At 51.3% G+C, this 24,069-nt stretch overlaps 1 protein-coding gene across 2 annotated transcripts; it reads left to right on the forward strand.

Moving 5' to 3' along the window:
* The first annotated feature begins 267 nt into the window (after nt 1-267).
* Nucleotides 268-22,389, forward strand: TOM1 (target of myb1 membrane trafficking protein). Of its 2 annotated transcripts, XM_075075944.1 has the most exons (16): nt 268-526; nt 7,992-8,076; nt 9,834-9,912; nt 10,054-10,203; nt 10,315-10,449; nt 10,702-10,848; nt 11,856-11,972; nt 12,425-12,558; nt 13,231-13,264; nt 13,830-13,938; nt 14,975-15,095; nt 18,169-18,244; nt 18,697-18,759; nt 20,443-20,502; nt 20,854-20,890; nt 20,967-22,389. In XM_075075944.1, exons 1-16 carry the CDS (start codon nt 475-477, stop codon nt 21,113-21,115), a joined length of 1,548 nt encoding a protein of 515 aa, XP_074932045.1. In that variant the 5' UTR covers nt 268-474; the 3' UTR covers nt 21,116-22,389. The 2 variants fall into 2 exon arrangements, with proteins under 2 accessions (XP_074932045.1, XP_074932054.1); XM_075075953.1 differs by lacking the exon at nt 18,697-18,759 and having other exon boundaries at nt 271-526.
* Nucleotides 22,390-24,069: the final 1,680 nt, after the last annotated feature.

The following is a 24,069-nucleotide window of genomic DNA, read 5'->3' on the forward strand; positions in this document are numbered from 1 at the left end:
CAACGTCGCCCAGAGGCTGTCGTTGGGGTGTCAGTTTGGGGCTCCCCCACGCTGGTCCGTGGGGGACCTTTCTGCGGGGCGAGGGACCACCTGTATGTGCCGCAGGTGCCATCGGGGGGCTTTTGCTCCCTTCAGGTTGGCGGCGTTACGGTGAGAGCGCTACGCGGGGCTCGGGGTGCGCGTGTTAACACGGGACGTCAGCCGTGACGGCGTCACGCGGGGATTCGAGGTGGTTACGAACGCGTCCCTGTTTCCAGGGTCTGAGCGGCGGTGCGGGGTCGGCCGGGCACCGCGTCGCTCCGTCGCCTCGGCCCCGCTCGGGGCCGGGTCGGGTCGGGGGGCCCCTCCCGGGCGGCGGCCGCTGGCGTCACGGCGGGGCCCTGGCGGGGGCCCGCCCCGCCCCGGCCTGGCGCGCGGGTCACGTGAGCGGCGGCGGCAGCGGTGTCAGCTGATCGCGGCGCGGCGGCGGCGGCGATGGACTTTCTCCTGGGGAACCCCTTCAGCTCCCCCGTGGGACAGCGCATCGGTAAGACCCGCGCCAGGGCACCCCCATGCCCCTCCGCGCTCGCCCTCCCTCCTCCCCGTGCCCCCGGGGGCGCCCGCCCGCCTGCCGGACCCCCTTCCTCCGGGAAGCCGCAGGCCCCGCCCTCACGGCGGGACGGAGAGGGCGTCGACCAATCAGGGGAGACCTCCGCTCTGACTGACGGGCATTGCCGACCAATTAGTGGACGCGTAGCCCGAGGCGACTCCGTCGGCGGTCCCGCCAGCCAATCCGGGAGCGAGGGGGTCTTGAGGTGGTGAGGCGAAGTTTCCTCTTTTAAAGGGGCCGCAGACTGGTTGTCCGAACCACGCCCCCTGGCAAAGCCGAGGTCTGTGATTGGCTCGGGGCCATTCCCGCCCGCACCTCTTTGGGGGCTTCGCGGGAGGGGCGGGGTCCTACCGGGGTGGGGGGGTGGGGGGGGCGGCACAGCGGGAGATGTTGATTGGCTGGGCTCCAGCTGCAGCAGCCTATCACATTCTGGGCGGGAAGGGGCCGCGGTCTCCCTGAGGTGACAGGAGGCTGCCAGGGGACGGGGGCTTCCGGCCGACGTGGCCCTGGGGCACCGCGGCTCACCTGGTCAGATCAGCGTTCCCCACCTGAAGGACGAACACCCGGGGGCACCCCAGGGGTGGCTGCCCACCCTGAACTGCCCAGCACAGAGCTCTGGGACAAGCAGGGCCTGTCAGGGCCATGCCCTGGCTCTGTGGAGAGCACCTCCCCTGCACCACGGGCCTTCTCACAGGGCTCAACACCAGCTCCAGCCGTGAGATCAACAGCAGGAGCATAGCGTCCGCTCTGTGACCTTGCGCGCCCATGGACACACAGTCTCTCTTAGTCCCTGTGCTCAGGTCAACTAGACAAACAAAGGCAAAGGATGTAATCTGAGAAAGTGGACTAAAGAGATATACAATTAGAAAGAACAAGACCGTCAAATCTACACTGGTCTCAAAATAAAGGTGCAGTTCTTAAAATACTTAGAATAAAGATTTTTTTCACCCCATTTTGTATTACCCAAGTGCCTTCAGGTTGTATGTGAAGGTCGATGTTGCCTGTTTAGACTCTTCAGCACATGCAACAGCCGTTTCTAAATTTATGCACTTGCTTAGTGTTGCTTTTTGTCACTTGTGCAGATCTTTGCTCTTTGCTGTGAACATCTGGTCCCTGATTCCGTAGTTTTTGGTGTGCTTGCATGGGTGAATAGGCTGCTGTGACTGGGGTGGGAAGGGAGAAAGCAGCTGCTTTAGGTAATGCTTTTATATGCGCTGCTCATTTTAGAGGCTGCCCAAAGCAGTGCCCAAACGGTGTGGGTAGAGGGCGCTGCAATGAGTCACACTCCAGTGTTGGGCAAGGTAGGTGAGACGCACTACAGCAAGGTGCAGGAAGGATCACCAGGGAAGGTTTTCTGTAACAAAAACCTCCAGATGATCTTTGACATCTTCCCAGATGAATATCACATGTTTCATCACGCTTTCCAGGAGAAGCCATCTCCTGCCCTTCCCAGAATGAATGCTCTTTGATGCCCTCAGTGAGCACGTCAGACACGTTTCTGTGTTTGGGTAGAGGCAATCTGAAGTTATCTTCAGATGTCACGGATCACTTCTTGCTCTCCTGATCTTCTGCTCAGTGTAGCAGCTGGATTGTAAGCGGGTTCCCTCTGGGCTTTGCTTTGGTTAAAGAAGGGATTTTCAAGCAACATACCATCAGCAAAGAAGAGGAAAAAATATTTCAGGGGTGTTGTCAAACAGGAGTTGAGAGTCCTTAGTACCAGAGGTATGACAGCAGAGAGATCTTAATGACCAGGGTTGGTTGGGGTTATGGGAATCCGAAGGGGTGGAAGAATTACAGCATATGAGAAAGGAACTCAGTGTGGAGGACTTGAAACGGCTGGTGGCTGAAAATACGAACGTTTTCTCCTTTTGAACATTGTCTATCAACATCCTGGGGACATGGAGAAATGCTATCTTCCCTGTTTAATTTGAGACGGGAACACAAATTACCCCAACTTGTTTGGTAGGTCCGTGGCAGCTGCCTGTTGAGCCCATGAGCCTGATCACCAAACGTGCATAGTGCTGCTGCTTTGGGCTGTCTGCAGAAAGCTAATAATGTATCCTTGTAAATTACTTGGGCAAAGCCATGTGTGCCTGATACAGCTTATAAAGTCTAAAATAGCTTTAGATGAAGGCTATGGAATAAAAAAAAAAAATCTGTGGCACACTGCAGCAATGTTCTCAATTTCCCTCATTAATATTAATCTAGTAAATCCCATTTATTTTGCTGACGAGGAAACCGATGCTTAGATAATCTCAGTGATCTGTCACAGAATGAGTCAGTTGCAGAGGAGTAGGTTTTCTAGCTTCTTACTCCCAGTCCTGAGATTTAGTCACAGAAGTTGCCTCTGTCCTGTGTTTGGACCATGATGTCTCTTCCCGAGTAAGATTAATATAGACTAGTTTGTTTGGGTTTTTTGGTATTTGTTTTTATTGTTTGGGTTTGTGGTTTGGTTTTTTTTTTTCCTAAACACAGTACGCCTGACCAGTGGGAAAATTGCCAGAGTGCTGAAGCATCGCAGTTTGGATTACCCCCTCAAGAGGGAGATCCACTGTGCCTCCAACTAGGAGCTAAGAGAAACTTCAAAATGAAAAATCTAAGTTCAGGGAGGTGCTTTGGGTGAAAGAATGGACAGGAAACCACCAATGCTTTCTCCTGACCCTGGAAGTCTGGAATAACTAGTAATTATAGCAATACTGAAAGGGACAGAGACAGGTTATTTCAGGGAGTGAGGTCAGGCAAAGGAGAGAAGTAACGGTGTAGCACAGAGATGAAGAGGATTTTTTATAGTTGGGGGTTGGTTTAAGTATGAGAACCAGGAAAGCTGAGGCTGTAAAGAGGGAGCAGGTAAGAGAGGCTCGTGGGTGAGGAAGAGGGGCAGATGGAACACAATATGCCAGAAAAATCCCCACAGCCATTCGCCTCCCACCTTGCAGGTGTCCCTGCACCCCTCTGTGAGTGGGGACCTTGGGAGCGGGTGGGCAGCAGTTATCAGCTGCTGTCAGTAACACTCTCCTCTTGGAGCCAGATGGGTCCCTGCAAGGCAGTGCTTCTCAGAAACTCCCTAAGAGTTTGAGCTGATCACAGGAACAGAGCAGAAGTTCAGAGACCCACAGCACCGTGTCAGCACAAGTCAGTGTCCATCACCATCCTTGAATTAGGTTTGGAGCCATATCTCTGTTCCCTCTAGAAGGCGTGCTGTCCCTTCCACCTTTGGAGGAGCCTTACAGCTGAATGGTGGAGTCCTGACTGAGCTGGTGCTGAAGTTTCCTTAAGGGAAGCAAAAGCATGAGTCTTAGCAAGGAGACTTTGTACAGGATACTGATTTGGGCCAGCGGGTTTATGAATTGAAGGGAGGTTGGGAGAAAGGACTCTTGCGTTGCTTTCTGCTGAACCTATGCTGCCTCTTGCAATGAAATTCTTGTGCCCTCAAACACCTGTTGAAATGGGTGAGAAGGTGCTTGATGGCTTTGCTTAAGAATTTAAAGCCAGCGAGACTGAGCACTGTAGGGAACGGTGATTAAGGGCCTGACTTGGAAGAGGAGCACACAGTCTCTGACAAGCTATGGCAGAGCATGTCATGGGCGAAGGGTTTCTGAATGGCGCCTGGCTGGTTAGGGATGCTTCAGATCTGTGATTGGGAGCAAAGGGGACAGGAGCCTGCGCAGTATCTGCTGTCCCCAGCTCCCGTACATCCCCATGCTACTGACTGTGCTGCCAGAGTGCTGCTCCAGGGACGGCTGGTTGGGATTGCCAGCCCTGCAGTGGGCTCTCCCCAGCCACAAGGGCAGAGACAATAAACTTGAAAAGAAGCAAAGCTGTGGAATTTACTCATGGCACAAAGCAATGTACAGCTCTGTTGTGTCAGTTATACCGAGCTCAGAGTTCTTTCTTATCTGATGATTCCAGATAACTTTTATAACCTAGCTGCAGTCATCAGGAGCACATCAAATGCCAGGCTGGAAAAGAGTCGATGCTCTGGTTCAACCCGTACCACAGTACTCAGCGGTTCTCAGTTGATCTGAGCAATTTGTGAGGCAGCAGACTGGAATCGGGCAAACCCCAGTGGTGACACACCCAGGAAGCTGGACTGGCTGCCAAAACAGTATGGCTTTGAAGCGGCCCTGTGAAGGGCCTGCTGCATGTTCAACAACCAGTTGGTTTCGGGCTTGGAGGGAGATGGCATTCATATATTCGCCAATAACCTCCACCGCGGCGAAATTCTCCATGGGCAGGTCAGGCTCAGCTCATTAGCACACAGCAGTAGGAGCTGCCTGATGAGCCCTGCGAGGCGCAGCGCTGGGCAGGCAGCCGTGCCCTGCCTCCTGTGCTCTTTTTTAGGGACCTGTCGCTGTCCCCAGCCATCCTGGGCTCAGATTTCGTGAGCAGCAGACAGCTCATGTGCTAATTATGGCTCGTGAAATGGGGCCAGCCACCCTGATCCTTCATGTGACAAATGAATAGACTTTGTTTTCTTCCCCTCTGCAGGCTTTAATAAAAGGGTAAAGTTCGGGATTTCAGAGAAAACTCCAACATATCTTACTAGGCTTGGACAGTTCCTTAGTGTTTGGGAGCAAGCAAGGAGGATTAAAAGGGCATTAGCTGGCCTCTCCCAAGGCCAGCTAGGCCAGGCCCTAATCTGTACTGGGTAAATTCAAGCGCTTTGTCCTTGGAAATGCCTCATGGTCACATTTTTCATATGCCCTGATACTTGCTTTGTATTAGCAAAGCAATTAGCAAATCCAGCTTTGTATTATTTTAAGCCTATGTTGCATTTATGGCAGGTTTGCTGCTTCCCTGCAGCTCTGCATTGACCAGTGTGTAAACTGGGGTGACAGTAGCAGGATGGCCACAGCGCTGTGGGGTAACAGCAGGGCGGTGTGTGTCACTTCTGAGGAAGCCCCTTTTCCCCGTAAGTGGCCAGCCAGATGAAGGAGCACGCACAGTTTGCATTCCTTTCTGGAAAGCAAACCTGCTGCCTGACCTTGGCAGGATTGGTACGTTTGGAGGAGGGGGGTGGGCGGGGGAGCAGGTTACTGCGTGGCACCAAGCATAGGGAAGCAAGGGAAGAGAGTTTGCAGATTCAGTTCACGTTTCTATACAGTGAAAATGAGGATTAGGAGGGTTGGGGAGTCTTTTGAATGGCAAAGACTTGATGGTTAAAGGCCGTTTTCATTTCATCCTTGGTTTCTTCTGTAGCTCAGAGCTTCCCAGCAGGCTCAGCCCTGTTCCTGAGTTGTGGTTTTTTTCCTTCCATGTGTGGCGTTTTTCTTCAGGGCTGAGAAGGGTGGATGTGGACTTCCTTTCAGTACAGCAACCCATGTGACTGAGTTGTGTTCTTCATTGCCAGAGGCAGCAAACAGTACAGAGAAACTTCTGGCTAGGCTGGGGTTCAAACCAAAGTGTGTCATGAGCAGGAGGTGCCCCTCAGCATGCCGGAGGAGAGCACGAGTAAAGGGTGGCTTTGTGACCACATCTGCCAAATCCATCACACCGACCTGAGCTGCAATCTGTCTGCTGGCAAGGCTGGCCATGTCGTATCACAGGAAGGAACCTGGAGCTCTGCTACTGTACTGAGTCCTGATCGCAAAGGAGCCCTGACGAAAAACATTTTCCCCCGTGTATTACCACAGCTTCACCCATCCATTGGTATATACCATGGTGCATCTGACATGCTCCGCTGTAGCCCACGGCCCTCGTTGTATTACTCTCCACCACATCAACCAATGCAATGCTACCTCCTGTGCCTCACTGAGGAAGCTTAGATATGCAAAGGACCAGGATTCCTATATAAAATTAATACTCAAAGTGACAAAATCCTGACCTGAATCGAGGGGCCTTCAGGATATTACAGTAGTAGGCAGACCTTCAGAAAGGTGGAAGAGCATCAAGAATGTTCTGCCACTCTTCTTCCCTTGTTTGCCCTCTTCCATCTGGCTATGGCCACAATGTAATCAGTGTAATTACAGTGTAATCAATACATTCTGCAGTCAATAGGAAAGGTGGTGGCTGGATTGCAATAAGATGCGGATAGGTAGCTTCACGCTGTGGTGTGTAATCTGTGGGAGGGACACACACGTAAGAGGCCGAATTGGACAGTGCTGTGAAGAGCCCTCTGTCTCACCCTTAAAAACGGGACATCCCAATACATGGTGGATGTGCTTACTCAGGCAGGAGTTTAAAACTTCCTTTTTCGCGTGTTATAGCCCTATCCCATTCCTGCGTGAATGGACATTTCATTTCATTCCCACAGAGGGATCATTAGCTGCTGGGTCAAAAGCATAAAAAGGCAGCTCTGCAGAGGAACAGCCTCTACAAAGGCATAGAGGACCCACAGCGGCAAGGGCCAGCTCCAGATTTTGCAGGGACGGCAGTTTTGAAAATGCAGGTCTGAGCTCTCCTGAAGAACACCTGATAGGTGCTAAACCGGTCTGGCCAGTTTTAATTCTCTTGTCCCAATGCTAAGTCAGGCTTTTTAAAAGGACGGGAGAGCTGAGGAGGATGGTTCTTGTCCTTTGCTGGCCATCTGCTGCGTCTCTGTGTTTCCCCGTGATCTGGAGAGTGCCTGGGTCTTGCCTACCCCGCTGGCAGTTCTCTGCTGGTGGTGTCCCTGAAGGCATCAATCAGTCAGTGGCTAGGACCAAGACGTGGCTGATTATAGGGTGGAGACACTGGTGCTCTCAGTAATAGCTGCTCCGTTTCCCAAATCTCTGCCTTGAATAACATCAAGGCTGACTGAGGAATTCCTAATTAAAGGGGACACAATCAAAGCTGAAACAAGATTGCTTCAACTTCAGCCTGCACTCCACTTCTGTCCATACTCCTCAGAGGCCAGAAGCTCAGGGGAGAGATGTAAATGTTAAAGAAGAGAGCCCTGCTTTGGCTGTTTATATTTGCTTGTTGTTTTTGTAGGAGCCATGTTAAAAGAAGGGGGTTGATTCTTTTGTCTCCTTAATTTGGTGCAAACCAGGAGTGGTGCCATCGACATTACAGCCGTGTCAGTGTGAGCAGACCAAACTCAGAGTTTCTGGCCCTGCAGCAACAAATCAAATAAGCCCCCATTCCTCCAGCTGCGGAGCTGAAGTCATGCTGAGCCCCCTCCCTCCACGTGCAGGACACCAGAGATCACACGGTGTGTGTTTGTAGGTTGGTAGCATGATTGGCATGGACAAAGTTGAGCAACCGCCCGCCCCAGCGCCGACCAGCTATGTGCTTTGCGGTGGTGACACCTAGCGGGGAGCACTTGGTGGCCTGGACTTTGCAGACAGACTCACCCCCTTGCGTGTTGTGGTGGAAGGCAGGGAGAAGGTGGCTGGGCTCTGGGGTGTTCTGACAGCTGAACAGCCCATGAGAGTACCAGGGCTGCTCTGAGCCTTGCTGTGTCTTGGTTTCTGTTTTCCAGAGAGAGCTACTGATGGGTCCCTGCGGAGCGAGGACTGGGCTCTTAACATGGAGATCTGCGACATCATTAATGAGACTGAAGAAGGGTAAGGGAGCTGGCAAGGGTATACATCCAGCAGCAGGTCGCAGCACACTCTGTAACACTACATCCCTAGACTGCAGTGGTAGCATACACTAGTGGGAGGTAATAAGCTAGGCTTCCCAACAGTCCCTTAGATGAGACCCTGCTAGGAGACCTAGAGACACAATAAAGCTGTCAGACCATCTGTTAGATGCTTCCCTGTAATCTTGTGAGCACTGGGAGCCATTCAAATAGACCTTTGGGGTCCCCAGAGAAACCTCAATTCAAGTCAGGCTGCCTCCTATCTCCCAAAGGCATATTTGCAATTTTTGCACTTTGGTTTATTCCTCCTTCATACTTCTCTTTCTCTCTTCTCATGTTATTGGTTGCTTCCATATGTGAAGGAGGTTATTCCTCCTTCATACTCATCTTTGTCTCCTCTGGGAATGTAAAAATCTGCTGTCTGGTGACTGAGGAGAGAGGAAAATCTCAGGCTGTTATTCAGTCCTCCGGCTGTGCAAGTCCTGCTGGGGTTCGCTTCTCAGGTATTTTCATGTACAGTCACTCAGTCATACGCAAAGTGGGTGGGGGAGCCCTTTTCTCCCTCTCCCTGTGGGGAGATGTTCAGAAATCTGCCAGACTTGTTACCTCTGGACTTGAGGATTTGCCAGTAAATTCAAGGGGGACTGCTCCTTCTCACAGTGGAGATGTCAAGAGCAGCATGTAAAAAAGAAGGTGCTACACAGAACCAAAAATGTAGGCTTCGCTCCTGCTGTCCTACCCCACAGTGATGCTGACAGAGGATTAGCAAGCCCAGTTTTCAGCTTCACAGTTGTATGAAAACAAAGTCAAACATCTCCACTCACAGATCTGTCACCACTTCTTTTCCATGCCATCCCCACGGTGCAAATACAACTGTCTCTGCCCACAGTTCTCAGTCCTGAGCTGCGGCCACTTGGTGTTTCAGTTCTGGGTGCCTGATAACACAGCTGTACCCTCCCGGCATGGCGGGCTCTCCCATTGCCCTGCTAATGCCCATCCATTGCAGCCATGCTGCCCCACGGGCCGATACACTCCTGCCCTCCTCATTGCCTCAGTGTCTCCACCCCGCTCTTCTCCTCCAGCACTGCAGCTCTTCCAGCCCAGCCTCTCTTCCTGTGCTCTGCCAGAGCATGTTGGTTCATTTGTGCTTGCTAAGAATACCACAGTGGGCTGAGACCACAGTGCTTCTCCCCTTTGAAAATGGTTAGGGAGACCCTGCTATGCTGCTGCTCTCTTGCCCACCTGCAATATAGGCAAGATTTTGCCACTGTATCTCCCCTGCTGCTTTTTAGCCTCCTTTCCTCCAGGGAAATGTTAAACAGCTTCTCTCTGAGCAACACAGGGATCCCGCAGCTCACTCTGCTTCCTGCTTCTAACCCATGCCAAGCTTTTTTGTGTCCTCCTCCACTTCAGTGTCTCTGCCATGGGATTTTGCTCTACCGACGAGTAGTGCATTTCTAGCTCTGCTTTTACTGCTGCCTCTGTTGTGTCCTGTACACCTTGAATTGTTGCAGACATCAGCACAGAGGCCTCCAATTTCAGTAACAGCGCTCATTAGCAGGACCCCGCTCCTCTTGCAGAAGCTGCTTTACCAGTCATTTCTTCAAGCCACCCTGAAGACATGGTGGGGAAGGTCACCTGCTGCATGAGTCATCCAGAGGCAGTGCCTGTTTTGCTTTTCCCCTCTGTAGATGGGTCTGAGCCTTCTGATGGTCTTCCTTCACCTGATTTCTCCTGCAGGCCCAAAGATGCATTCCGAGCCATTAAGAAGAGAATTGTAGGGAATAAGAACTTCCATGAAGTTATGCTGGCTTTGACGGTGAGTGGTCAGGGCTCTTAACTCTGTGATATCCTGCTGTAAAGCTGAGTACCTAGCTGAAAAGACACGGGTAGCTAAAGCCAACAAGGCGAACACACGTAGGCAGAGAAGGCTGTAGCTAATGCTTCATTGCCTTTGAAGGTCCTGGAGACATGTGTCAAAAACTGCGGCCATCGCTTCCATGTCCTTGTGTCCAGCCAGGACTTTGTAGAAGGTGTCCTGGTGAGAACAATCCTGCCAAAGAACAATCCACCTGCCATAGTGCATGACAAGGTGCTGACCCTCATCCAGGTGAGCCAAGAAGCTAAGCATCTGCTCCAGTTCAGAGAGAGTTTGTCTAAAGGTATTTGTACAGAAGACTACTGTAAATAATGATGGGCTGTACTGTCTCCTTCTCCCCAGTCATGGGCAGACGCCTTCCGCAGCTCACCAGACTTAACTGGTGTCGTTGCTGTCTATGAAGACCTGAGACGGAAGGGCCTGGAGTTCCCCATGACTGATCTGGACATGCTGTCACCCATCCACACGCCACAGAGGGTACGGGAGCATTACTGAAGAGAAGGGTGTTGGGCAGCTGCCATTCTGGAGCTATGAAGGGACTTCAGGAACTCTGGCTTGCATTTTGAGGGCTTTTGGGGAGTGAGAAGCTCCAGGACAGCCTCTTTGCTGAAAGAGCCATTTCAAGCAGATGGCAGGTTGCCATCAACATTCCTCTCCTAATTGCAGTGCCCTGTCAGCTGTGAGTGTCTAACACCTTCTCTCTGCTGCTTTTCCCACCTCTGTCTGTAGACTGTGTATAGCTCCGACTCCCAGTCCGGACAGAACTCACCTGCGGTCAACTCCCCTCAGCAGATAGAATCCATCCTCCACCCTGTTACCCTGCCCACCGGGAGAGGCACATCCAGCAACGCGCCCATCACACCCACACCAGAACAGGTGAGTCGGACACGAGCCCCATGCTGCTGATGATTCTCCCTGCATTTGGGGGATGTTTCACAAACACTGTTCTGGGACTGCTGTCCTCGTCCTTCCCCAGCCTCTGTCCTCAAGGAGCTGTTCCTCCAAAGCATAGTCCCTTGAGAGCATTGGTCACAATGATGAGCTGGTATACCACTAACACAGAGTGGTCGTGTTTTCCTAAGGCAGAGCTGCTTGCAAGTAGAGGGAAGATCTGGTTATTGGTAACTAGGGTACTGAGACACAGAGGTTTTGAGCGACGTCTTTATAGTACAGTACAACAAAAGCTTGCTCAGTAGATGCCTCCTTATCATCTTTGTTTATCTTGCCTCACTGCTGACTTTATATGAATCAACCCCGTCTGGCTATGTGGTTTCCAAAGGCCAGGGCTTTCCCTCTTGTTTCGCCATTGTTTCTTCTGCTTCCTCACCCTGACCTCATATGACACCATGTTCAGCACCAAACCTCCAGCTGTCAGTAGGTTGCATCCCCTTGCAGAACAGAGGCTAGAAACTGTTCTCAGGAGGCTCATTAGCAGCTTATGAAACCACAGGGATAAAGCTTCAATTGTACGCTTATCCCAGGCTTGCCTTTTGAATGGGAATTCACTTTTTTCCCCTCTTATGCTGCTTTGGAAATTAAATGTTTTGAGTGGCTGCCACACAGGAGCTGCTAGCTGGGGAGAGATTTGAATCATAACAGCAGCCCATGCTGGCTATTAAAAATCAAGGCTAGTGGCCAGAGGTCCTGGGTGAGGGCCTGGCATCTGTTACCAGCAAGTGATCTTGATGGTAAGTAATGGAGCTTCCTTCTGCTGCTGGAAGCTCCCAAGAGCTGAACCAAGGAGTGACAAATGAGCTCCTTAGTGGTCATTCCCTTCAGCTCTGCGAACATACACACACATGCGGTGCATCGCCATTCAGAGCTATCTCAGCTGTCTCCCCAGTCTTCCCAGGTCAAGCAGTTACTTCCCCTCCCTTTTGCAGATCGGGAAGCTGCGCAGTGAGCTGGAAGTGGTGAATGGGAACATGAAGGTCATGTCAGAGATGTTGACAGAGCTGGTGCCATCTCAGGCCGAGCCTTCCGACCTGGAGCTGCTGCAAGTAAGGAACGCTGGTGGGGCAGAGGGCTGGCACACACAGCTCAATTTAGCAATGCCTTGATGGACTGAGACATTATGCATGCCAGGCATGGAGAACAATTGTGCTGGTGAGTTTAGTGTGGGGCTTATCAAGGAGTGATGGGGTGAGGGAGACAAAGGGAAGGTGGAGTTTCAACAGCCAGGGGAAGTTGTACTGTTGAGGCTGGAATCATCTCACACAAGGACTTGCAGTCCCTGAGGGCCTTTCTTTCTGGATGATGTGTTACGCAAGAGGCATACAGTTATTGTCTGTAAAGTTCAGACTCAGTTTACCTCTCACACCAATATCTGTTGCCCATCAACCCTTGCTGACAGAGCCGGTAGCCTCTGGAGCCTGTCCCTGTCAGACTTCCAAATCTATGAGTGCTCAGCCTTAGCCTGACCTTTGTGGTAACTTCCCCATGCTGTGAGCAGGAGCTGAATCGGACATGCAGAGCCATGCAGCAGCGTGTGCTGGAGCTGATTCCCCGTATCCTCCACGAGCAACTCACCGAGGAGTTACTCCTCATCAATGACAACCTCAACAATGTGTTTCTGCGCCATGAAAGGTACCTCTCTCCTCCCTCTCTGCCCTGCTCTTCCACAAGAGTTTACTGCTCCTTGAAGGCCTTCTGTCCCACCCTTTTCATCTGCCCATGAGTATAATGCCCAGGATGTATCAGTCTATATCATCCATCTCTGAGAACAAGGACAGTTCTCAGCTTTTGCTGATTTATTGCTGCCCCTTCAAAGCTGCTGTGTAAGCTACTGATGGAATATAAAGACGTCCCTGTGGCATAACCCAGAAGAAGAAGGAGGAAGCTGGATGGAAAGAGCTGGTTTTCTAGTTCTGAGGCAGACAGGGACAGAAGGGACTTGCCTATGTGGGGTCAGCACCCCTTGTTTTTCCTTCCATTTCATCAAACCCATCTCATAAGATAGGATAAAGTCTGGAGAATTTAGTCCCTGTGTCTTTATGGAGAGCTGGGTTTGAACATTTTGGTTAGAAGTAGCTCTGCAGGATCACAAGAAGCTTCCTCACACCACCTCTCAGGAGACATCAACTCTGTGGGTCTTGTTGTGGTGTCTTCAGTCTTGAGGGAGAACCGGGCCCTGAGCCATGGCCCTCCTTTCCTAGTATGTAGGAAAGGACAGACCGTGCCAAACCTGATAAAAAATCTCTTGGGCTGTGGGTGAATAAGCACATACCACTGAAATGCATCCTGTCATCATTCTTGCAGGTTCGAGCGTCTTCGGACAGGACAGCCTGTTAAGGTAACTCAGAGCAACTCCCCCTCTGTGCAGCCTGATTTGCATCCTGCAGGCCCTGCTGTGTCCTGCTGAGTTGGAGAGTTTCAGCCAGCCCCGCTTACAAGCTGCAGGTTTTGCTCTCCCAGCCCAGATGCATCAGGCCACGCTGGTGTGCAGGATACTCCAGTTCCCACTGCTAGCCTCTCCTTCCCTGCCGGTGGGAGCCTTCCTCTCACCCAAAGAGCACGAGCAGACCAGCAGCAGTTTTGGTTTTCCAGTATTGAACACTGAGAGGACCAATTCCCATATGACCCTCCCTCTGTCCTCTGAGCACTGGCCCGGTCTCTGAAGAAGCACCTACCATACTTACATCCAGCAGAGCTGGGAGGCTGGCTACCAAGGTGTATTCTGCCCTGGGACTCTATTCCCAGCCAGCCCACTGGTCACTGTCCCCTTCTCACAAGGACAGGCTTCACAACTGATGGGTACAGAAGGGCTTCCCTCTTCAGTGTTAATGGGCTAGGACTGAAGGGTCAGGGCATCCGGGCATCAGAAAATCTCCACCATCTTTTTTTTTCTCTCTCCAAAGGCACCAAATGAGGCAGAGAACAGCTTGATTGACCTGGGACCCAGTACTCCTTCTGCAGTGAGACAGCCTGAAGTCACCAACAACCTTTCCTCTCAGCTGGCTGGAATGAGTATGTTGCCATGCAGTTTTCCCCTCAGTCCTTCTCCTGTGCTGTTCTGAGAATCCTTTCATGCTCTTGAATCACCTCCCAGAATTATTTAGTCACATGCATAAAGAAACCTAGAGAAATAGGGTGTATTGTCAACTAGTAAACTCATGCAGAAACTTGTATATGCCCCAAGGCACACAAGTATATGTCTCAACATATACACCTCATGTTGTGCAGGAGATGGGCATGACTTAAGAAGGACCTCAGCATTAGGCTATGGCTACGGACTGGGCCTTCCAGCAGGGCAGGGGAGAAAGTTGCTCCCTCTCCAATGCCTAGCAGCAGTGCAGTTGCCTCTCTTGCTCTGTGGTGTCAGGCTGACCACTGAGGTCAGGGAGAAGAAAAGCAGCTGAGCTGTGCTGCAAAAGAAGCCGTGAGCATCTTGGGCTCAGGAACAAGGATTTGACAGGTTGTCTACTCAGAAAGCCTGAGAATTCCTGAGGGGTCTTCAGGACATACCAACAACCTACACAGCACTGCCTGAAGCTCTCGCTGGCTGTGAGCACTTTCAGTACAGCTTGGGTGCAGCTACAGAATATTGGCAAAATTGGTTTTACAGACAAGACAGTGGAGATATTTTTCAAGTCAGGGTTTTTCAGATGACACCTGAGTCATGAATATCCACTCATCTCTCTCAGAGGTACTTGCCCAGAAGCACAGGTTATCCTCTTCCACAGGTTATGGAGCAATTCCCTCTGAGTTGTCTTAAATGGCCAAGAACATCGAGCCTTCAGCATCAGTGCAATAAGTTGATGCTGCTGCTGCTGCCTGAGACTGAGCTAAAAATATCTGCTGAGCAGGCAAAGAAACTGCTTCTGTTACTTACCCATGACACTGCACACACACATAGACTGCTGCAGCCGAGGGGCAGGATCGATGAGTGGGCCTAGAGCAGTTTAGCCTGTTCTGATGCTAGCTTTCCACCTAGAAACTCCAAGCCTATGAGCCTCTGTTTACCGCTCTGTGCTGCCTGCTCACCCTGCTCTCTCTCCCACAGACCTGGGCTCAAGCAGCGTGAGCGCGGGGCTGCACTCCCTTGACACCTCTGGCAAGCTGGAAGAGGAGTTTGACATGTTTGCCCTGACCCGTGGCAGCTCGCTGGCTGAGCAGCGCAGAGAGTGAGTGTAGCAGCCCATTCTGCCCTGTCCTGCCTTCTTGCAAGGGGGGAGGGCTCAGGGCAACTGGGGCTGTGTCCCCAGCCAGCAGCAGTTCCTGGGGCTGTCCGAAAAGGGGATTCGTCGCCTGGTGTGCAATGAGCCAATAATCACACACTCAGGAGAGACACTGCAAATTTATTTCAGGGTTGCACAAGCCTGGGTGCTTGGTGGTTTCCCACAACTCAAGCACACCAAAGCCAGCTACCTTATCATATTTATACAGTAATGGCCATACATGTTCTACTTATCTCATACATATTCATTCTAATCTACATAAGTTATGTAATTGGCACTGAGTTACTCTTCTTTGCTCCGCTTTGGTTTCTTCCATGCATGCTTTTCTTTCTTCAGGGGTCCTTGGTGATCTTGACGGATGGGGCATCCTAACTCCTGTTACATAGAAACAACTTATATTTATTTTCTCTTAGCGCCTGTCACTCATTTTTCTTCTAAAAAAAATGCTTGTCATTAATTAAATGGGTGAGCTGATGGCCAAGAGATCTTGGCCCTAATCTTAGATTAACTATTAACAATGCCTAATCAAAAAGGAAAGAGTCTATATTCACACTAACTTAATAATATACAATATCCCTTAGATTCATGCTAACTAAACATATACAACACTCCTTAGATTCACGCTAACACACCTTGTATCCAAGGGGGTGGGGGGGTGGGGGTTGTCCACTATCACTGGCAGACAGTAGGATGCAATAGAAATGCACTCTTCTGATGCACAGTGTTTCTGGGATGGCCTATGTTTTCCCAGTCCTTCTTCCTGTTGCTCTTGTCTCCCCTTCACAGTGTCCTCCTGGGCATGGGGAAAAGGAAGTGGGTCTCTGCATGTAGGGCCAGCGGTACCGCATGTGCTGGGGAGACTCAGTGTCTGGAGAGGAAGGTGTGCAGTGGGACTGGCTGAGTTTTCATGTCTGTCTCTGAACTCATGTCCCCTAACTTGGGTGATGTTGAATTTGGGAACTGCTAAATATCAGTGCAGCCTAATGGACAGAGTATTGAACTGGAGTGCAGGAAGGATGCAGTCAGTTGTGGCTTGCAAGGCAGGGCACTGCTCTGTGCTTCAGCTTTCCTGTTGGTGAGTCGGACTGATGTTTCTTCCTCCATAGTATGTTTGAGACCTCCTCATGTAAAGCACTAAGAGTTGGGTCTCCATAGTACTGGGTGAACCAAAGAGATCTTTTCTCTACTGCAAATAATGGATACCTGAATCCTTCTTCTGGGAGGAGCTGACAAGAGCTGTGCTGACTGGATCCCTTTGGCTTGAGAGACTGTGGCTGATCTCATGTTGCTTTGCCTGTCAGAGTCATCCACTGCTCTCCATCAGCTACCAAGCAGTAGAGCCCACGGCCACATGTCTGCCTCCAGCCCTCAAAGACCTGTGCTCCTGATCTCTATCCACTGGAGTGCCTTGCTCTGCAGCTGAGCAGTAGCAAGTTAAGGTCTCTTAAGGATGTCTCCTTTCATTCCTCTGCCTCAGACTGCAGCTGGCAAAAGTGGTGGGGAAACCCGTGGCCTACACACGACTTCATGTGTTTTGCCAATGGGTTTCCCCACCACTTTTACTGGGGGATGTGCTGTGTGAGGGCAGAGGCAGTCCATGACAAAAACAGTGGTGCCAACTGCACCCAGTCTGAGGCTGAAACCCGAGCCATTGGTATGTGCTCAGTACTGGAGGCTGTGGGAGATCTGGGCAGGGGTGGAATATATCCTCTCAGCTGTGGCGCAATCCTTAACAGACTGAGGCTTGTGATCTCTGCACAAGTTACCAGACATCATCTATTTATTCCTCACTGCCCTCCATCTGCCTGCACTTGCACTCCTGCCAGGTAGCCTCTACTCTCACTGGCTCAGGCATCACATTTCACTCACGAGCTTCTGCTCTCAGTGTCTCCCTCCGTCTGAGAAGACCTGTTGCCCTGCTACTCCCGGACAGGACGTGCTGGCAGGAGACACAGGCAGGGCCACTGGGGTTTGTTCCTGACCCCCCCCATGCTTAATGTGTGTCTCGGCGAAGCAATGCTTGAAACACCTCAAGCCTTTCCTGCCGTTCTTCCTCATCAGTGGCATGATAGCAGCATTGTACTTCATCCTTGATGCCATTGTCCACAGCGGCCCCTTCACTGATGAGCACTTCTTTGAGAAGTTTGAGCGCCAGTGGCCCAAGCCCCTGGCCCCCAACAAAAACAGCTCCACTTGATGGTCTGCTGGATCTGCGAAAAGGGGCCTGGGAGCAGCTGGAGAGGAGACTTGCGGAGAGTTTCTGGGAGAGGTTTCATTCTCCCAGCATGGGCGGACTTTTTTCCCCACTCTGCATGGATCAAATGGTGACGTGTGTATTAGCATGTATGGTAGCATCCTAGAGGGGACACAGAAATGGGATGAGGGAGATTATGGGTGACGTATGTCTGTGTGTGGAAAGAGGTTGCTGTAATAGTGCATTTGGAGACCCTGAAGCAACACTAGGCTCTTCTGATCATCCAGTCTCATCTCTGATGTAGCATAGACCAGTGAGTCTCTGCCACCATCAGTTCTGGAGTGGTATCAGTTAAAGAAATGTTTCTGAGCTTTGTTTGTTCGTGTGAAGGTAGGTGGGTGTGTAGGTGCTTGTTGCTCAAATCCTTTCTAAAGTAGCTGTAATCTTCTGGTCAGTCTGTGTTAGTTATCTCTCTTCTGTAGTCAACCCCAGAGAAAATTAATGTCATGGTTGATGCACCTAGCTCTCTAAGTCTGTGTTTTAGTCTGTTGGACGGTTGTTTTTATATGATGCCTTGTCATCCTCCCATCACGTGCCAGGGATGTCCTGTGGTATCCCACAGTGATGCTGTAGTGAGTAGATTAGTCTGTTTTGTGGTGGACTACACCTTTATCAGGGGTTTTGCGCACCTTTCTAGAAGCTCTTGCGAGCAGATTGACGAGATGAAAAGTTGTGCAGTCAAAGGCACTGAATATATATGTAGGAGTTCTTGCTCTTCCCTCTCAGGCTCATCAGGCTGTGTGTTATCTAACTTCATGCTTTCAGGGTAAAGTACGAAGATCCCCAAGCCTCCAAAGGACTCGCTGGAGCCCTGGATGCCCGGCAGCAGAACACAGGAACGGTAAGTGGCCACAGAGCTTTTAGTGCATCCCCAGGAATGAGAGTATCCTCCTTGCTCATCAGTGCAATAAATATGCTGTCTATTTGGAAAAAATCAACTGTTTAACATGACTGATGCTAACTCCCAGTCTCCACCAACCTGCATTTCCTACCTGGGCTATATACCTCATTCTTGAAGCCCCGGGGTGGGGAACTGTGGAAAGTCTGGGATTGACTCAGTCAGGAACAAGATGGCCTTCTTATATCTCCAGGGAAGTTTGCACCTGGGAATGTATGTTTTATTCCTCTTTAGCAAGTTTCCAAGTCCAATTGCCTTCTCTCTGCCATCAGAGAAGTAGGCCATCGGTACTAGTGTGTTCTTTTCCCCACTCTAAACCCACTCTAAACCCACTGCCTCCCCTCTCCCTCACCCTCTGCAACAGCGGCTTTCAGTGCAGACTCTCTCTCGACCAGGGGGAGTCCGGTACCTCTAGTGATGGAGGCCAACTGACTAAGTGGATGATGCGGCAAGGCATGGTGAGATCATGGAGTGCCAGCAGGGAGAAAGGAGGCTGGGGCTGCAGAACTAGAGGTGGCGCTGACACAGCACGTGAGGAAGCGCAGCAGACATCAGCAGAGACTGCAAACTGGAATGGTACAACCCTGGTCTGGGCCAGTAGTGGAGACCAGGGTTGGGAAGGAAGCAGGCAGAGCGTCAGCCCTTCCTCAAGACAACATGTCTGTAGGAAAAAGTCCTAGGAGTTCTGAGGCAAAGAGAGCATGAGCATGTGCCACTCTTGAGCTAGAGGATGGCCTGTTTAGGGGCAGGTGTCTGGGGAAGAGGCAGTCACCGGTGGCATCATGAGGAAGGCTGCCACCATTCATTCCCCCTGCAGCCTCTCCTGCTCAGCACAAGCTGCCCCATTTGGAGGAGAACACATTCTGGCTTTTACCCTGTTCAAGGCCTCCTCTAGCTAAAGCGTTTGAGCCTTCAGGCTGTTGAATTTGGTCTTTTGGCAGCAGGAATTCCTGGAATTACATCCCCTCAGGCACACTGAGGCTTTGACACACTCCCAGGTCTGAAGCTTGTTAGCCTGTCTTCCTGAAATGGGCACTCTCTCCAGACTGATGTCTGCTCTAGGAAGTCTCCTCACATGCTGTCCTGTTGGCTTGAATGCACTTTACCCCAAAGAGTTCCTCTCTGGGTAGACAAAGCCAGTTCGCTTCGACACTTCCCTAATTTGACACATCCTCTTCCATTGTCATTCATCCATCTGCCAGCTGTGGTAACTACCTGCACTTGCTCCCTGGTTTGGGGAAATCTGCCTGTCCTTGGTAAGAAGGCATTGCTCTTTTTCTTCATCTTGCTGTTTTCCTGAGAGCAAGGGAACTATACGTATTAGGAGACTAATAAATGAGTTCCCACAAATACTCTCTCACGCTTATGCTTGTGGAGCCTATAGCAAGGGCTGCTTCTTGCTCAGCTTTGTTCAGGAGCTTGTGATTGGAGAAAAGGATCTGGGGTTTTGAATCAGACTTGGTTTCCTTCAGGGTTATCTCTGCCCACGAGGAAGGTGTCTCTTTGCTGCATAAAGTGAGCTATCCTTGTCCCTACAGGAAGTAAAATTTCCTTTAATTGTAGAAGACTTCCTCTTTGATGGGTCTGTTTCTGTGGTTTGATGTGATGTCAAATCCTGCTGTGCTCCATGATCCTACCAGGGAATCACTTCTTGGCAGGTGCCTTCCCCCTTAATGTGGTGCTAAACTTGGCATGTCTGATATCTTCAGCATCACCGACTTTGACATCGGACTATCACTGGGTTGTAGAAGGGAGGAGGTGTGGAGAAAAGCATGTTTCTTGTTCTCTCGCTGCCTGACACAAGCAGCCAACTTCTACCTAGTGAGTCCTCACCAAAATGGAAAGCCTGGTCCAGTACTAATACCCCAAAGCCAACCACCAAACCCCAGATGCTTTTAATGGCACGTAGCCTGGAAATGATGAGTGTCTGGGTGTGGATGGGGCAGAGGAAGCAGGTGAGCGGTGGTATTGGTAGCTGGGAGAGCTTTGCAGTGGCACAGGCTGGATTTGGAAGGGCCTGAGCTGACTGAACGGTGGAGCAAGAGGGTTAGCTTTTGGGTTGGCCTTTCTTCTTGCAGAGTAGGCTTCCTGGAACATCCTCTCTTTTCTTGGCCTCACTACTCTCTTTCCTTCTGTCCCAGGTGCCAGTTCCCCAAGCCAATTTCATGGAAGACATAGAAAAGTGGCTCTCCACTGATGTGGTAAGTGAGGGGCAGCTTTCCAGGAGCCAGCAGTCCTGCCAGAGTTGTCTGCAGGGCTGGATTTTAGGCAGTGTCCAACAGTGCTGGCTCTGCTGAATGTGTGGCACAGGCTGCTCGGAGGAAGGAGGGGAGGAAAAGCCAAGGACACAGAGTTTGGGATACCACACCAGTTTAATTAGCTTTCCGGGAGGCTTAGCTAATGAGCTGAGGCTCAGGGCCACTCTAATATGTCGGTACTGCAGAAGTGTGAGGAGCACTATCCTGTCTCCCTCCCTGCAGACAAAGAATCACAGCTGTGGAGGTGCCTTTGTCTACCTGGCTTCTAACCATGCCCTTCTCTTCCTTCCCTAGGGAGAGTCAGAGGATGCAAAAGGTGTCACCAGTGAAGGTAAGACTTGTCAGCCAACCTTGACTCTTCCAGAAACCTCCCTCCTTGCTAATGCTCTGCTCTTCTCTTGCCCCAGAGTTTGACAAGTTTCTGGAAGAGCGAGCAAAAGTTGCGGACCGGCTACCCACTTTGTCCAGCTCCTCAGCAGGGACATCTGTCTCCCCTCCTGCTGCCAGCCACCATCGGAAGCAAGGAAAGGAAGATGATGCTATGTTTGCCTTGTGAATGCTATGGACTGGTGTGCTGGGGAGCAAGAGGCTGTGTGTGCTGTTTTGCTTGCCTCCGACCAGGGGCCAGCAGGGGAAGGACTCTGTCCCCTTCCTCCACTCTCTTCCTGTTTTCCCTTTGAGTTGTTTTTATTTTTAAGCTGCTTTCAGGTTTCAGATAATCTTTGTTTTGTTTAGGGATGTCACACAATAGACTTGTGAAAGGGGTTTTCAAAGCTGCTAGAGAATGTGGGAGTTCAGTGGGCTTTTTTTTTTTTTTTTGGTACAGTGTAGGCAGAGTAGAAGCAGCTCCCCATCCCCCTCTCCAGTGAAGCAGTCAGAGATCTTGCCCAAGAAACCGGAGAGGTTGCACTCTGCTGCTGAAGTCATTCCTGCCTGCCTCTTTCCTTGCCCCCTAGAACAGATCTCCAGCCTGCTGCCTGCCACCATTAGTCTGGAAAGCCTGGGGATGCAGAGCATTACAGGCGGCGGAGGAACACTAATGGTGGAGGTGCCCTGTTGCTCTAGTCTCTCTTGCACAAGTGCTTGTGGTATGCAACACCTTCCCACCCACAACCACTTCTCTTCCTTTCCTCCCCCTCCCCATCAGTTTATCCAGAATCCTGCCCACAACCCAAATGTTTCCGTTGCATGACAGCCAGTTACCAAAGCCCTTGGCTGCACACAGGCCTTGAGCTGCAAGCGGTACCCCAGCCTGACAGGGCTGTCTGCTATGGGGTAGGATGTGCCTTCAGCAAACTCTTTGCAGTTAATTTAATTCTCCCATCATTATTCTTTTCTCCCCTCTTTCCCCAGTGCAATCCCACCTCCCTCTCTCACTTCCCCTGATGCCTTCTGCTAAATCGTGCCGTGGTGTGGGGAGACTCTCTGAACCTCCGATCAGGCCAATGCTATAGACTCCCTCCGGGTAGCAGTGTGTGCTGGGGACGAAGAGCTGCGTTCCCTAAAGCAGGAGGCCCTTACATAGGCACTACTATACCAGCGAGAACATCCTGTTGCTGGGGTAGCTTGTTCAGCTGGTGAGCACAGAGGTGAAGCGAGACATCGGTCATCTCATGCCAGCAAAGCAGCCCTGCAGCAGCCGGGAGCTCCTCTGCACATGGGGAGAAACCCCCTTCTGAGGAAACTGCACACACTGCCCAGTTGTGAAAGGCAGCCAGGGAGGAGGGCACCAATACAGGGGCTCCTGCTCGTGGGATTTCTTGTTGAGTGTGGGAGAACTGCCTTTTTTTATTGCACATTAAAGGAGCAAAGTCTTGAGCCTTCCTTGAAGATATGCATGCTCTGTCAGTGCTGGTGTGGGGAGGGGAGGGGAGGACCCTGGGGGGGGAGAAGAGAGGTGCAAACATGCAGCCATGTTTGCTGTCCACAAAAAGGAAAGGGCACCGTGGTGCTGAGGCGAGGCACGGCATGGGGTTGAGGGTGCTGCAAGCCAAGGCAGGTGCTTGCTGCTTTTTAGCAGTCTCCTGGGGAGGTGACTACATCCCATCTCAAAATAGCAAGAGGGCAAGCTACCTCCTCTCCTTTCCCTCTCTGCCTTGTGACCAGATCCAAATACCCACCTTGTAGCCCATGAATCTCTTAAAGACATGTAAGAAATATAGTTGCTATAAAAGGGGTCTCTGGTATCCACTGGGCATCCTCAGTTGTCCCCATGCCATCCCCTGGTGTCCGGCTGACTGGGAGCTGGGGGAAGGATTCTTAAAAGGAGGTTGAACAGGTTGAAAGTGTCATTTGAGCCCCAGACTTGTAGGAAGGAGTTAAATTAGCTGAAGTTGTCCAAACCTCAACACCTCCCTCTCCCCATGTCTGTATTGCAGTCTCAGCTGTACCAAGCTCAGGCAAGAAGCTTGAGGATAAGAGCTGTGAGGAAAGTTGGTCTGCAGTTGGTGGCAGCAGGGCTGGAAAAAGCAGGGTTCTGGGTTTCCTCCTCTGTAAGCACTGTGGGACGGAGGGAGGCTTTGCGTCTTCTTCAGCTTTCCAAGACAGACAGCAGATAGCATCCCTGGAAAAATTAATCGGCATTTCCAATTCCATTGCATTCCCAGTGCCTCTGGGAGGAACCAAAGGAGACCCCCTCCTTTCTGAACCAGGTGGTGTTATATATTTAATACAACCCTCTTTAGGCAGCAGTCCTCAAACCAGGGTGTGCATGCTATATTTTGGAGGTGGTGGGGAGGGGAAAGCCCAGCCTAATGAGCCTAAAAGCCAGCTGTCCTGCCCCATCTTGCTGATGAGGCCACAAGTGGCTCTTCTGGAAGTTGCCTGAAGCTTAAGGGTCATGGCTTCACCTCTGAGCTGCTCCCCCTCCCACAGCTAGTTCTCCAGCAGGACTTCACTGTGCCACAGGACCCCATGCTCCTCACCTACGAAGGGCTTAGATCAAACAGAGCACGCAAAGCACTCTCTCTGAAGAGCACAGCCTAAGAGCCATGGGTTTCTGCCTTACCAACTGCATGAGGGTTTCATGTGGCAAATACCGGTAAATCCTGCGGAGTGGCACAGCTGCAGACTTATATCATGAGTCCATTTTTACCATGCTTACAGCTTCCTGGAATATCCTCCTTTTTTAATCTCCAAAGCATCCTTGTCCCAGCAGATGCTGGAAGTGAAACCTGGGTGGAGAGGCTGGGTTTGCCCACACAGTGCTGGCTCTGGCCTCTGCTGTCACCCCTGCAGCAAGCCCAGAGCAGAACTCAGCTCCCTGGAGAGGAGCCTTCCCCCACCCCAGCCAGAGCATGCAGAGTTTGCACCAAAGGCTCTGTGCTGGGAGCATGACCCACAGGCGGGCACTCAAGAGACCACGAGGGCCCATGAGCTACAGGCCAGTGCAGCTGCCCCACCAGCGCTGCAGACCTGCAAGGGCAGGTACCTCCTGTGAGACAGGGCTCTAAGCTGACACGCAAGGGTCTGAGAGCACCTGCAGCTTCCCTCCTGTGAGTCTCAACAGAA

This window comes from Phalacrocorax aristotelis, chromosome 1 (genome assembly GCF_949628215.1).
Source record: "Phalacrocorax aristotelis chromosome 1, bGulAri2.1, whole genome shotgun sequence".
Classification (NCBI taxonomy): Eukaryota; Metazoa; Chordata; class Aves; order Suliformes; family Phalacrocoracidae; genus Phalacrocorax; species Phalacrocorax aristotelis.